At 40.5% G+C, this 14926-nt stretch overlaps 1 protein-coding gene across 1 annotated transcript in view; it reads left to right on the plus strand.

Annotated features, from left to right (window-relative positions):
• Polq (DNA polymerase theta) overlaps positions 1-14926 on the plus strand; it is a 91703-nt gene that overhangs the window by 30374 nt on the left and 46403 nt on the right. Inside the window, exons 10-15 of the mRNA XM_051191449.1 lie at positions 4785-4921; positions 6218-6422; positions 6609-6751; positions 9819-10012; positions 10989-11113; positions 13252-13495. Of these exons, the coding sequence (XP_051047406.1) occupies positions 4785-4921; positions 6218-6422; positions 6609-6751; positions 9819-10012; positions 10989-11113; positions 13252-13495 (1048 nt within the window). The remainder of the gene's footprint in view (positions 1-4784; positions 4922-6217; positions 6423-6608; positions 6752-9818; positions 10013-10988; positions 11114-13251; positions 13496-14926) is intronic.

Genomic DNA, 14926 nt, shown 5'->3' on the forward strand with positions numbered 1-14926 from the left:
TGTCTTTGTGGTTTGATGGTTTTCTCTAATATATGCTTTAGATTTTTTTGCATTATAAAGCTTACATAAAATATAAAAGGCTAGATAAAGTTGATAATCAGCACTCCAACCAGGGAAGCAGATGCCTAGACAATCAGTTTGAAAACAGTTATTAACAGCCAGAACAATGGCTCCCTTAGAGCCCAATAATCCTACCACAGCAGGCCTTGAGTATCGCAACATAGCTGAAGCACAAGAAAAAGACCTTAAGATAGCTTTTATGAATATGATAGAGGTCCTTAAAGTGGAAAAGAACAAATCCCTTTAAAAAAAAAATGTATGGGAGCAGGGTGGACAGGGAGAATAATGAAAGAGATCTCTTGAAGTGGGGGCATTTTGGGACTAGGGAGAAACCGGGTGCTAGGGAAACTCCCAGGAATCCACTAGGAATACCCCAGAGAAGACTCCTAGCAATAGTGCTGGAGAGGGTGCCTGAACTAGCCTTCCCCTGTAATCAGATTAATGACTATCCTGGTTGTCATCAGAGAGCTTTTGTTCAGTAATTGATGGAGACAGATGCAGTGATCCACAGCCAAGCACTGGGCCGAGCTCTGGGAGTTTTGTTGAGAGGGAGGAAGTGATAGGTATCTTTGTATCCCTGGTAATAGTTTCTCCACCAACACAGTAAGACAAATTGATCCAAATTAAAAAGTAAAGGACTGGTTCCCCCCCCCCCCCCAGGTGACTGTTGGGAAAGGGAGCAGAAGAGAAATCACATGTCCTTTCCAAAGGCGGTGACTTAAATACCCTGTAAGGGTGCAAGGTGATAACAGACCTGAGGCAGGTTATGCTATGGTAAGCTTTTGGGCTAGATTTTGGGCTGTAGCATCTGTAGAACTGGGCTTTTGACCGTTTCTCTAAGAGGGCAGGGTTTTAGGGGGAGGAGTGGGGCAAGCTATAGGTGCAGGACAATGATGCATCCTTCACAAATTGGGTGGAACTTGACTTTTGGTGGTTTCTCTGAGGAGGAGGTTTGGGGAGGCAGGAATGAGGCTTTTTCAGCTGAGGCAAGCTGTTTCTAGTGAACAGGAAGGATTGTATGGGAGGAGCCCCAGAGACAGCTGACCTGTGAATCCACAGTAGGGAGCCCGTATGGGATTGACATAGGCTCTCTGCATGTGTGTGACAACTGTGTAGCTTAATCTGTTTGTGGAGCTCCTAGCAGTAGGAACAGGACCTGACCCTGACATTTGCACTGGCTTTTGGGAACCAATTCGCCAGGTGGGTTGCATTGCCCAACCTTGAAGCAGGGGAAGGAGCTTGATCCTGCTTCAACTTGGTGCCATGTTTTGTTGACTTCCATGAGAGGCCTGCCCCTTTCTGAACAGAGACTGAGGAGGAGTGGATGGGGTAGGGTTATATAAGGTGAGGGGAGGGAACAAAAGGAGGGAGGGAAAAATAGTTTGTGTAAAATAAATGAAAAAATTAATAAAAAATTATATGAAAACACAAACAGTACAAAGAAATGAAGGAAACTGTTAAAAACTTGAAAATGAAAATAGAATCAATACTAGTAGCTGATGGAAGCAGAAGCAGACACCCACAGCTAAACAGTGAGCCAAACTCCTGGAATCCAGTTGCAGACAGGGAGGAGTGATGAGCAAAGGGGTTAAGACCAGGCTGTAGAAACCCACAGAAACAGCTGACCTGAACAAAGGAGGAGCTTATGGACCCCAGTCTGACAGCTGGGAAACCAGCATAGGACTGACCCACACCCCTGAATGTGGTATTAGTTAGGATCAGTATTTATCCCTAGTATATGAATGGACATTGGGAGTCCATCCCACATAGAGGGATACTTTATCAGCCTAGGCCCTCCCAGAAATGATATGGCAGACTTTGAAGACTCCCCATGGAAAGTCTCACCCTCCCTGGGGAGCAGAAAGGGGATGGAATGGGGATTGGTGGGGAGAGCAGGGGAGGACAGGAGGGTGCAGGAACTGGGATTGACATGCAAAGCAAGCATGCTTCAACTTTAAAGGAAAGTTTCATTGAGCTTCCACTAGGTCTCATGCTGGTCCCTGTGACCTTTGCCCCCGTGTTTTGTTTCCGTGTGGCCCCAGGTGACTAGTTGCCATTATCCTCTGTTTTCACCCTGCCTTGAGACTGGAGTGGGCTTCTTGGGAAGTGTCTCAGACTGGTAAGGAAACTACATGTCTGCCTCCAATTGTATTTTCCTTTTAGAGAAATCTGGCCTGTTACTAGTATTTCTTATTGGCTAGCTATCTTAAATATAAACTCATTTCTATTAATCTAAGTTTTTCCATGTGGTCTTATCTTACCGGAGAGAGGATCTGAACCTCTTTCCTCAAGTCCCTACCTCTTGACTCTCCTTACTACATTTCCCAGAATCCTTCTGGTCTCCTAGTCTCACCTATCTTGCTTTCCTAATGACCAATAGGGATGTATTCATTAACCAGTAAGAGAAACATATATACAGAAAGACATCTCCCATCAGGTACATTCCCAAATTCTGTGAGGCTTTTACAGAGCTCTGAAGGTCTTACAAAAGTATACTTGTCAGGGTAGCATAGGTAAGGGTGTTTTTCAAGACAGTTTCAACTGACTCTGTAGACCCAGGGTGCCCTGGAACTCAGAGATTTGCCTGCCTCTGCCTCTTGAGTGCTGGGATGAAAGGAGTGTGCTACAGCTGCCGCCGCCACCACCACTGCCTGGTTTGTTTTGCATCTATCTATCTATCTATCTATCTATCTATCTATCTATCTATCTATCTATGTATCTATCTATCTATCTATCTATCTATCATCTATCTATCTATCTATCCATCCATCATTTATCTATCTATCATCTATCATCTATCTATCATCTATCTATCTGTCTATCTATCATCTATCTATCATCTATCTATCTATCTATCTATCTATCTATCTATCTATCTATCTTGGAAACACATGAATGCCATGTCTTGTTGGGATGGTCTTGTTGGGAAGTGTTTTTTTGTTCATTTGTTTGCTTTATTATTATGACCTTTTTTACAGTCTTGTTTTGGTTATTTGTTTATTATTTGTATGGGCTTTTGCTGTGGAGGTCAGAGGGCAGCGTGTGGACTTGATTATCTCCTCCCTTATGGGTCCTGGGGATCAAACTCAGCTTATCAGGCTTAGCAAGGCTTTTACCTCAGAGCCCTTGCAATCCTGCATAAGATAAGAGATTATCTAGTTTGAACTCCCTTTATTTTATCCTATCTGGAGTTTTAATTTAGCAGTGATTTTTTTAGAGAGTCATCATCTGTCCTTTCTCTGTTTAGAATGTTTAGATCCTCCACCATAATGCTGTTTTAATTTTTTTATAGCGCAAGAAAATTGCACAAGTATGCTTCATTTGCTATTTTTTTTTTTGAATCTTGTATTTCTTTTCTCTTATTATTGGCTCTTTTTTTTAAAAACATGGTTTTTACTAGTTTTTAAAAATCTAAATTGTTACAATGATAATTTGTATTTGCTTAAGTTCAATATGTGGATATATTTTAATTTATAAGTATTTTTCAGACATTTATGTCCATTTGATTCTCATAGTGATTTAAAGCATTTAAGATGTTATATGATTTCTAATAGCTCTTGACTTTTGTCATTATATATAGCTAATATCTACATTTGCATTTTACTTTATAGTATTCAAAATTTCTCTAATAATTACTTAGTTATTTAATGATGGGTCAGCTAGCAGGGGAAGAGGCAAAGTCCCTTTTTCTAGTTCTTCATGTTCTGTAGCTGGGGCCTCATAAACAAGGTGTTGAAAAGCAGGTTAAAGTGAGGCTTCATCCAGCAACTGATGGAAGCAGATGCAGACCCACAGCCAAGCAGGCTGAGCTCCAGGAATTGTATGGAAGAGAGGGAGGAAGGATTGTAGCCATCCAAAGGGGTCAAGGACACCACAAGAAAACTAACAGAATCAACTAAACAGGGTTCATAGGGGCTGAACCAACAATCAGGGAGCCTGCATGGGACCCACAATCTGCATATATGTTATAGTTGTGTAGCTTGATCTTCTTGTGAGCCTCCTAACAATGGGATCATCAGCTATCCCTAATGCTTTGGTTGACTTTTGGAACCCTATTTCTCATATTGGGTTGCCTTGCCCAGCTTGATATGCCTTGTTTGATTGATACCCATGGGAGTGGATTGAGGCCAGCTGGAGGGGTGGGGTAGTGGTGGTGGGGGCAAAGGGGAGCTTATGGGAAGGGAATGGGAAGAGGGGAGCGAGGAGAAACTGTGGTTGGGATGTGAGAGAGAGACAAAGACAGATACATAGATAAAGGCAGACAGAGAGAGAACAAGTTAAGAGGGAAAGGCATATAATCTCTATTCTGTGTTAACGTTTTAATTGTTTTGTGCATGGGGGCTTCATAGAAAAGGAGTGAGGCAGGCCAAAGTTGTTGGATGTAGGGTCTTAAGTTATTTTTAAAAAAGGGCAGTAAAGTATAGAGAAGTGGTAAGACAAAGGAGAAGCTGTTTTCCTAGGACAGCGATTTATAGAGGATAAGAGTTCTAATGCTTGCTGTTTCTCTAGCCTTCCACTAAAAATAATCTAGAAGCCAAGTAGCAGTATGGTTTCTGGTGACACTCTGATCATCTGTCCAGAGTTCAAAACCAGAGCTATTCCTTATGACTCTGTGCCTGAAACAACGTCTAGCACCTCCTGTCTCCCAGGAAGTCAGAACTTGTCGTCAGTAGAGACCTATGGGATTGAGTTGGAATTCAGAAGATGTGTGGTTTTGGTTGTAGGTGAAAGTATCCTTGTCTGTAAGCCCTCGGAGAAATCGAAAGGCATTGCTCTGCTTCAAGGATCTTTGGAACCTGTGCACAGCTGTCTACAGAGACAAGGAGAAGTCACTGCTAGCATGATACGAGCGATTCTAGAGGTAGGAGTTCAGGAAATCACGGTTACTTATACTATTGAAAAGTGTGTATGCCAAAATCTGAGTTGAGTTTTGTTTTTTTTTTTTAAAGAAACAGATTGTTGCTGGGTGGTGGGGGCACAAGCCTTTAATCCCAGCACTCTAGAGGCAGAGGCAGGTGGATCTCTTGAGTTTGAGGCCAGCATGATCTACAGGAGTTCCAGGATAGTCATGGCTACACAGAGAAACTCTGTTTCAAAGAACCCCCCCCAAAACAAACATACAAACCAAAACAAGATTGTTATATTTATAGCCTTCCCAAGTGAGTTTGTTTCTCTCATATATTTAAACATAATCCAGATATATACACAGTTCTTCAGGCTCTGCTAAATAATTTGATAAATTCTGATACATGTGCACATGTGTATGCATATACATATATATATACACACACACATATAAGTTGGTATGTGCATATGCCTAAGTATATTATATATATATATATATGACTATGTAGTTATTTTTGGAGTTTCTCATAGCTGCTACCATATCAATCTATTTCAAAACAATTAAACAACCAAATGATATGTAGTTCTTTTTAACTTTTTTTTTTTTTTGGTGGTATAGGGAATAGAGGGATAGAATTCAGCCTTGTATATGTTGTGTGTGAAGTGTGAATCCTGTTACTAAGCTGTAATTGTGGCTCATCGTTTTTACTTTTTATATATTATTTACTGCACTTTGAGTTTAAAGAAAAATGATAAGATAATATTTGTGAACATTAAAATCAAATCCAGTTATATAATAATAAGCTTACAGAGGGCTGGACCTGTGGTGGTGCATGCTTCTTATTCTAGTATGCTACAGGCTAGGGCATGAGCTTCACAGGCTTGAGGCCAGCCGAGGCTATGTACAGTAAATACTAGCTTCATATTTTTCTGTCCTTCCTGTCTTTCTGAATGGGAAATATTCAAGAGTAGCATTTCTACATGTCCATGTGTTCTAGAGGAAGAAACAAAGACTGATAAGACTCATGGCTATGAGTTGTCACTATCTTTTTTATATGTAGTATATATGGATGATACCTAAAATTCAGGTACATTCTTTTTTGTCTACAAGAAAATATATTTACCTTTAAGGAAAATGTTCTATTGTCAGTAGGTGTCATCTGTGTTTATAATGTGTGATGACAAAAGATTTAATAAAGACTACATAAAGACTAAAGATACTCTTAAGAAAATAGTCACGTCATTTACTTGATGTCTGGAGGCTCTACACAGCTTATAAAAATTGCAGAACTTTTCAAATATTTTCTCTCAGATAATTGTCGGTGGAGTGGCAAGTACATCACAAGATATGCAGACTTATGCCTCCTGCACATTCTTGGCTGCTGCTATAAAGGAAGGGAAGCAGGGAATTCAGAGAAATCAAGATGGTGTTCAGCTTGGAGCGATTGATGCCTGTGTGACATGGCTGTTAGAAAATGAGTTCATCCAGGAAGCAGAGCCCAGTGATGGCTCAGGAGGTAAACACACGCTCTCATGTGAACAGGCTCACTCTTTATATTGTATTCACTTTTTCGCTTCTGTTCATAAATTTCTACATGTTAAATAAGGTTCTACTTATTGCTTTGATGAGAGCCAAGAGGGTTAACATGTAGTAGAGAAGGGTAGTGCTTTGTTTTTTTCAACCGTCCTGTTTCCCCATCCAGGTAAGGTATATCATCCGACACATCTTGGAACGGCAACTCTTTCTTCCTCACTCTCTCCAACTGATACCCTAGATATTTTTGCTGACCTCCAAAGAGCAATGAAAGGCTTTGTTTTAGAGAACGACCTTCATATCGTCTACCTGGTAAGTTCTATTTGAAAACAAAACTATTTACCTTCTATTGATAGTATCTCACTGTGTAGCCAAAGCTAGCTTGGGATACTTAATTTGGAATGCTTAATCCTCTAGCTACTAAATCTTGGGGTGTACCACACTGGCATTAGGAATTTTACTTTACTCATGTTTTGTTAAGTGTTACTTAAGATTTATTTACTATGTAGACAGTGTTCTGCCTGCATGTATGCCTGCAGGCCAGAAGAGGGCTCTGAATCTCATTACAAATGGTTGTGAAGCGTCATGTGGTTGCTGGGAACTGAACTCAGTACCTCTGGAAGAGCAGGCAGTTCTCTTAACCTCTCAGCCATCTCTCCAACCCAGCAGTAGGAATTTTAAAAATGCCTTCATTACTCTTCTTGTTGTTGTAACAAAGTACCCTGACAAAAGAACTGAAGGAATTATGCATTTATTTAGTTTCTAGTTGAGGGCAGGGGAGGAATGGAAGGAAGAGAAGTTTGGCACCTGGGCCCATTACATCATAGTTAGGAAGTAGAGAGATGAATGCTGCAGCTCAGCTCCCTTTCTCCCTTTATTCAGTTCATCCACAGTTCAGGTGAGTCTTCCCAACCCAGTCAGTCTAATCTGCATAATCCCTTGTGATTCTTCATCCTGTGAAGTTAAAGATATTAACTATCATAGAAAGCTTACTTACATTAGATCATTCTCTACCATTGTAAATACCATTTTGATATGAATTGGATGGAGTTTAATCTCATATTCTTCAGTAAGAACCCAACCAGAAATAAGTTTGTCACTGAAAAGCAGATGTGTACATGAGTAAGTGAAGGGAGAGAATAACACTGAAATTTGTATTAGAATGAGGACTTACCAGGAAGAAATATAGACAAGCACCGGGGGGGGGGGGGGGGGGTAGAGAGAGAGGGAGAGAGAGAGAGAGAGAGCACATGCACATTGGGAATTGTGTAAGTCTTTCTTTGTAGCCCATCTCCAGTGACATACCTCCTCCACACCTAATCCTTTCCAAACAATTTCACTAACTGGGTAACTGGGTACTTAATATTGAAACATTAGGGCCTATGGGGGCTATTCTCATTCTAACTACTACAGATACTTTTAGCCACAATTTTTTCAGATTTTTTTTTCCTGTTATTTTCTCTTCCTGAATTCACTGTATATATGTTGATACTTTAATTTTTACCACATTTCTCTGAAACTTTCACTTCTCTTTTTGAGATCAAATAATCTCAACTAGTGTGTCTTCATATTTGTCTTTTTTTTCCCTTAAGCATCTTGGATTTACAGTTGAGCTCTGTAGTTGTATTGTGTTTTATTTAACTACAGAATTAGCCTTTGGCTCTTTATTTAATAACACTCTCTTCATTTATGTCCTTTTCTTGTTATGATGGTGTCATACTTTATTTTTTTTACCTTTCTCCTGACCTCCCTTCATCTTTCTTTTTTGTCCCTTCTCTTCCCTCTCCCCTTTCTCTCTTGTCGGCTGAATTTTTCATCGGGGCTGCAATCAGCTCTGTTTCCACCAGCTACTTCCCAAATAACCACTCAGGTAACTTATTATTAATTACAAATGCTTGGCCAATAGCTCAGGCTTATAACTAACTAGCTCTTAAACTTTAATGAACCCATTTTTATTAATCTATGTGCTGCCCCAAGGCTTATGACTTTTACCTCTCCTGCATGTCCTGTTTGCTATCCATCTAGCTGGCTACTTCTCTGACTCTGCCCTTCTTCCCAGTATTCTCTCTGCCCCCCAAATCCTGCCTAGCTACTGGCCAATCAGCTTTTTATTAACGATGAGCAATACATATTTATAGTGTACATAAATTGTTTCACAGTATTTTCTTTTCTTCTTTACCTCTGCCTTCTGCCACAACCCCCATTCCTTCCTTCTTTACTTCCTAAATGTCTCTTTGTATCCTGATGCCTCAGCTACACAACTGCTGGGATTGCAGATGCACCCTTTTATTTCTTTAAGCATTTTTAAATCCTTTTGTACATATTTATAATATGTACAAATTTATAATATGTCTTTGAGGTCTTATCATGGACACTTAAAGGTGTTTCTTTGTGTCCACTTCCACCCCCATGCTTAGGACACTTGTCCTTTTCTTGTTTGTCTCATAGCTTTCTTGTTGAATCCTGTAGCTTTTAAGAAATTTATCAGCTGTGAGTGTTGACTTCTTTCCCCCCTCTTGTCTCTTCTTTCCATTTTACTGATCTGTTCTTGGAAGTATATGAAACAGTGAAGATAATACCAAGTCATTTGGAGTAGGGACTAGGCCCTCCCTCCTGCCTCCTGGCTAAGGGAGTATCCCTCCATAGGGAACATGCTCCCAAAGTCTTTTGTGCACCAGGGATACATCCTGGTTCTACTGTCAGAGGTCCCTTAGACTGCCCAGGCTTCTAACTGAGACCCATGTTCATGGGGTCTGAGTCAGTACCATGATGGATTCCCAGCTATCAGTCTGGGGGTCCATGTGCTCTCCCTTGTTCAGGTCAGCTGTCTCTGTGGGTTTCTGTAGCCTGGTCTTGACACCCCTTTTCTTATCACTCCTCCCTCTCTGCAGCTGAATTCCAGGAGTTCAGCTCATTGTTTAGCTGTGGGTGTCTGCTTTTGTTTCTATCAGCTACTAGATGAGGCCTCTAGGATGGCATATAAGTTAGTTATTGATCTCATTATCAGGGAAGGGCATTCCAGGTAGCCTTTACACTGTTGCTCAGATTGTTAGTTGGGATCATCCTTGTAGGTCTCTGGACATTTCTCTAGAGTCAGTTTTCTCTTCAAACCTATTATGGCTCCCTCTATTATGATATCTCTTTTTGAATAAATGTTTTCTTATAAATGTGTTATCACAGATGTTTTCTGTATCCTGATGCCTTGGCCTTTACTATGAAGTTTACAAAAAAAATTTTTTTTTTTTAATTTATGTTTGGTTTTGTCAAGTGCTAAGGCTTGAACACATGGCCTTGTATATGCTAGGCAAATGTTTTATCACTGAGCTCCCACAGCTCACTGTCAGGCAATTACTCAAACTAAAGTGATCCTTCTTTTTAGGTTACACCTGTGTTTGAAGATTGGACTGGTATTGATTGGTATCGATTTTTCTGTTTATGGGAAAAACTGCCCACTTCTATGAAAAGGGTAGCAGAGCTGGTTGGAGTTGAGGAAGGGTTCTTGGCTCGCTGTGTGAAAGGAAAAGTAGTAGCCAGAACTGACAGACAGCATCGACAAATGGCCATCCATAAAAGGTAAGGAGCCTGCCACATTATCAGTGCCTGACATATGTTCATATCCAGTTTACTGAGTCACTCTCATTGCCAACAATATAAACATTTTGGCTGACTATAGTTGATTTTAAAATTTCTCCTACTTATTTAATTTACCGACATTTTTTCTTGCAACCTATCTGTCTGTCTATCTATCTATCTATCTATCTATCTATCTATCTATCTATCTATCTATTTATTGGTTTTCCGAGACAGGGTTTCTCTGTATAGCTTTGTAGACCAGGCTGGCCTGGAACTCACAGAGATCTGCTCACCTCTGCCCCCCGAGTGCTGGGATTAATGGCATGCTCCACCACTGCCTGGCTTGCCTGTAGGTTTTTAAAGTCCAATATTTATTCATTTCCCTTTCTTGAGTCAGAACTTCATTTATGGTGATTTTATTTTGAATTGTTCTTTGTAGCACCTTTAGAAGTAATATTTTACTATCTCATGTGGGGAAACTGTATAACATGTTATGCTTTAAAATACAGCAACATTACTTATAGTATATGATTTACATCACAGTCAAGTTCAGATTTATAAGGATCTCTGTGCTTGGATTATTTGTGCCAAGTTTTTGTTTCAAATCAGATTGGTTTTTTAAAATTAGTTACTGTCATTTGGCTGAAATTCTATTCATCTTATATCCATGTAGCAAATCTCTTAAATTTTTGTGTCATCCCATTTCTTAAACCAAGTATTATTTCTTGGAACCAGTTAGTAACATTGAAATGTGGGAACTTTCTGTTACACTGATGTTAGTTCTTAGCTGTGGTTAAGGTGTATAAAACTTACTGTGGTCTGAGGCTTTGCCCACCAGCCCTCTTTCTTCTGCCATTCTCTCAGATGGGGGTGAACTCTCTGCTACATTTTTTGGTCTGTAGTTGGTTTGAAGTATATGTTACACTTTCAGAGTAGCTATAAGTGATCTCTTACAACAATCTTGATTTATTTTTAGGTTTTTCACAAGTCTTGTATTATTGGATTTAATCAGTGAAATTCCCTTAAAGGAAATTAATCAGAAATATGGATGCAATCGTGGTCAGATTCAGTCTTTGCAACAGTCTGCTGCTGTTTATGCAGGTCAGTTAGATGCAATTCATCATGTTTATCTAAAATTCTATGGTTTATGGTTGTTATAATTCCTTTTTTTTTTTTTAAAGCAGGGTCCCGCTGTGTAGCTCTGGCTGGCTTGTGTAGATCAGACTCTCCTCAAATATAGTGATCCACCTGCTCTCTGAGTACTGGATTTAAAAGTGTGTATCAACACGCTTGGCTTAAGATTACTTTTTTAAAAACTTCCATTTTTTTTTAGCCTCTCTGAAATTGCTGCCCTCAATGCCTTCATCAGAAGTCATGCTGGTACCTCTGGGTGCAGTAGCACTGTTAGTATTCAGGCATCTGTACTGGCCTGTCCTTGGGGTTCTGACAGGATCCACCCTCAGCTGTACCCACTAAGAGCACCAACTGTAGACATTCACTATGTTCCGTTTTAAAAGGGCCTGCCCATCTCCCATCTTTCTCTTTTTCTTTCTCTCTTTCTTTCTTTCTTTCTCTCTCTCTCTTTCTTTCTTTCTTTCTTTCTTTCTTTCTTTCTTTCTTTCTGTCTCTCTCTCTCCCTCCCTCCCTTTCTCTGTTCCTCTCTCTCTCCTCTCTTTCTCCCCTCTTTCCTTTTTCCCCTCTCTTGTTGCTTCTGTCTCCTCTCTGGACACTGTTCTCTCTACATCCCTTTCCCCTTTTGATGATCCTCTCCCCCTCCCCCCCAAAAGAACCAGAAAACTCCTGTGCTTGAACCCTGTCACATGCTATCTTTCTCTTCTGCACCACTTTTCTTAAATTACAGCAAGTATTCTATAGAGAGCCATCATCAGCCTCGGGCTCAGCCTTATTCCCCTCTGTTCCTTAGTGACTTGCTGATGGTACATCTTTTTTCTTGTCTCTCTCTCTCTCATCCTCCTTTACAAGGAGAAACAGAAAGTTCTCAATGGAATCCCTTTCCTCTTAGTACTGATTAATTATGATTTTGAGAAAGAGGCTGCAGAAGAAGAGAGATTTGTAGACCTGACCATTCTAAATACCATGCTTTAGGAAACACTCTTAAGTTATACAAACAGGTAGAGTCTGGGTCTGATTTTACTAAAGAATCTTTGTAAACTCTTAGGAAGGAAATCCAGGGCTACTATAAAGGACTTTGTGTTTTTTATGTGTAAGAGTTTCTTGTGAATGTGTACATAGGAGGGATGCTGTGTAGAAGATGTGGGCAGAGGGTAGAATGAAGGGAAGAACTCAGTAGTCAGGTGACTGGCATCAGAGATGAGTGTTCTTATGGAACACTGACTTCTACTGGTGCTACTTAGCAGCTATGGTCTTTTTATTACAAGTGGGCGTAGCCTTTCTTTGAAAAAATAGTAATGGGAAAGTTACTATGTAGTTCTTTCAGTGTTTGAATTTTTAAATCATTTGTCCAGGAAAGAGTTCTTCCCCTGTTTTGTTAGAGTTCTGTTTTCCTTAAGAAAAGAAACAGAATAATAATAAGAAGAAGAAGAAAAAGAAGAAGAAGAGAGGTAGTGAGAGGAGTGGACTTGAATGGGGGGTTTTATTCTCTTTGTGTATATGGCTGTGCTTTAGTACTCAAACTTCAGTTCAGAATTAGGAATAAATTAGATGGGCCTTGAGAGAGGGCTTGTTATGCCAGCATGAGGTCCAGAGTTCAGATCCCCACACCCTCACACAAAGCTGGACACAGTAATGCCTATTTATAACCCATTGTTGGAAGGCACATGTCCTAGGGGCCTGCCAGCTAATTAGTCCAGTCAGTTGATGAGCACAAAGTTTAGTGAGAGACCCTGCCTCACAGAATGAAGAGGAGAGCAAGAGAGGAAGATACCTGATAAACATCTCTTGCTTCTAATTGTGCACGCATGGACATTTACATAGGTAAAATGCATACACACAAAATGAAACTTGGAAGAATAAATGAGATGATGTCTAATGTGCTTACTTTGTTCTTTATGAGTATAGCTAGGACTTCTAGTATTTGTCTGTTCCTTTAACTTGTCCCTTGACCCTGTTAAAGCATATGCCAAACCAAATACACATGAACACACACATGTATATACACATATATGTATCTATACACATGCACATATGTTTATATATACATGCACAGAGGATCATTCTAAAAGTAATTTTTAATTCAACAAACATTCCAACTGTTCTAGGAATGATTACAGTGTTTTCCAACCGCCTTGGCTGGCACAACATGGAACTACTACTTTCCCAGTTTCAGAAGCGTCTTACTTTTGGCATCCAGAGGGAGCTGTGTGACCTCATCCGGGTGTCCTTATTGAATGCTCAGAGAGCCAGGTTCCTGTATGCCTCTGGCTTTCTCACTGTAGCAGACCTTGCCAGAGCTAATATTTCGGAGGTGGAGGTGGTTCTGAAGAATGCTCTGCCTTTCAAAAGGTAACGACATCTATGTGTGTCTCAGTGTTCTTAGATGGCAGTTCATCAACCTTAGAGCATACTCGCTGTGTCAGAAAATGTGGCTGCGTTTTTCTCTTGAGGGTTACTTTTTGTTTTCTGCTTTATATACTGTGTGATTGGACAGGCGTCTGTGAAGTGGTGGTCAGTCTGTCTGTTGGCTGAGTCTGGGTAAGGCAGGAGTGCTTTCTCTGCTGTGGTCGATTTGATTCCCACGACCTCTCCAGGATCACATAATGTTCCATGTAACACTGGACCCCCAATGTGGTTGTGAGGAGAGGAATCCTTGATGTGTGTGAAGGGGGACGGGCTAACAACACATCAGTCTAGACTAGCATATAATCGAGGATTGGCTTAATTACTTTGCCTGAACACATTCCAAAACAAAAAGATCAGACAGACTTACAGCCCTTTACTTTGAATTACTAACAATTTTATTTTGAGGAATATTAACAGTGTATTCTAAATCAGAGGCCCATCTCATTTCCAGTTCAGTCTCTTCTCTTCTACTCATGTTAGGCCTGTCTTTTAAACTGACACTTTTAACAAGCATGGGAATGGATGGGGTACGACCTTTTACAAGTCTCTTGGCTTTATATGTCTTCTGTATTTACTCTTTAGTGCTTTTAAGGTTTGAGGTGGAATGACATTTAAAGGGGCAGAGAATTGTTTTGAGTGGTGTTTGTTCCATATCTGTTAGGTGTTGAGTGTTGGTCTATGTCCACATTGTGGTTCTTTCTCCCAAGGGACATTTTTGTGATATTTTAGGGTACATGCCTTTTTACTGCATCTTTACTAAAGCTGAACAAATTACAATGCTTTCTATGTTCAAAGCAGTGGTGTAAGAAGGCTTCCTTGTGATTGTAGTAGTTTCAATAAGAATGGCCCCCATGGGCTCATAGATTTGAGTGCTTGGTCATCAGGGAGTGGCACTGTTTGAGAAGGAGCAGGAGGTGTGGCCTCATTGGAGGAGGTGTGGCACTGGGAGTGGACTGTGAGGTTTCAAAAGCCCATTCCAGACCCAGTCTCTCTCTCCCTCTCCCTCCTTCTCCCTCTTTATTTCTCTCTCCCTCTCTCTCCTCCCTCTGTTTCTCTCTCCACCCCTCTCCCCTCTGTGTCTCTCCCTCTCTCTCTCTCTCCCTCTCCCTTTCTTACTCTCTCCCCCCTCTCTATTTCTCCCTCCCCCTCTCTCTATTTCTCCCTCCCCCTCTCTCTGCATACAGATCAGGTTATAAAGCTCTTAGCTGTTGCTCCTGTGCCATGGCTGCCACCATACTCCCCACAATAATAATAATGGACTAAACTTCTAAAACTGTAAATAAGCTCTGGTTAAATGTTTTTCTTTATAAGAGTTGCTATGGTCATGGTATTTCTTTACAGCAATAGAACAGTGACTAAGATAATGATGTAAGG

Source organism: Phodopus roborovskii, unplaced genomic scaffold (genome assembly GCF_943737965.1).
Source record: "Phodopus roborovskii unplaced genomic scaffold, PHOROB, whole genome shotgun sequence".
Taxonomy (NCBI): Eukaryota; Metazoa; Chordata; class Mammalia; order Rodentia; family Cricetidae; genus Phodopus; species Phodopus roborovskii.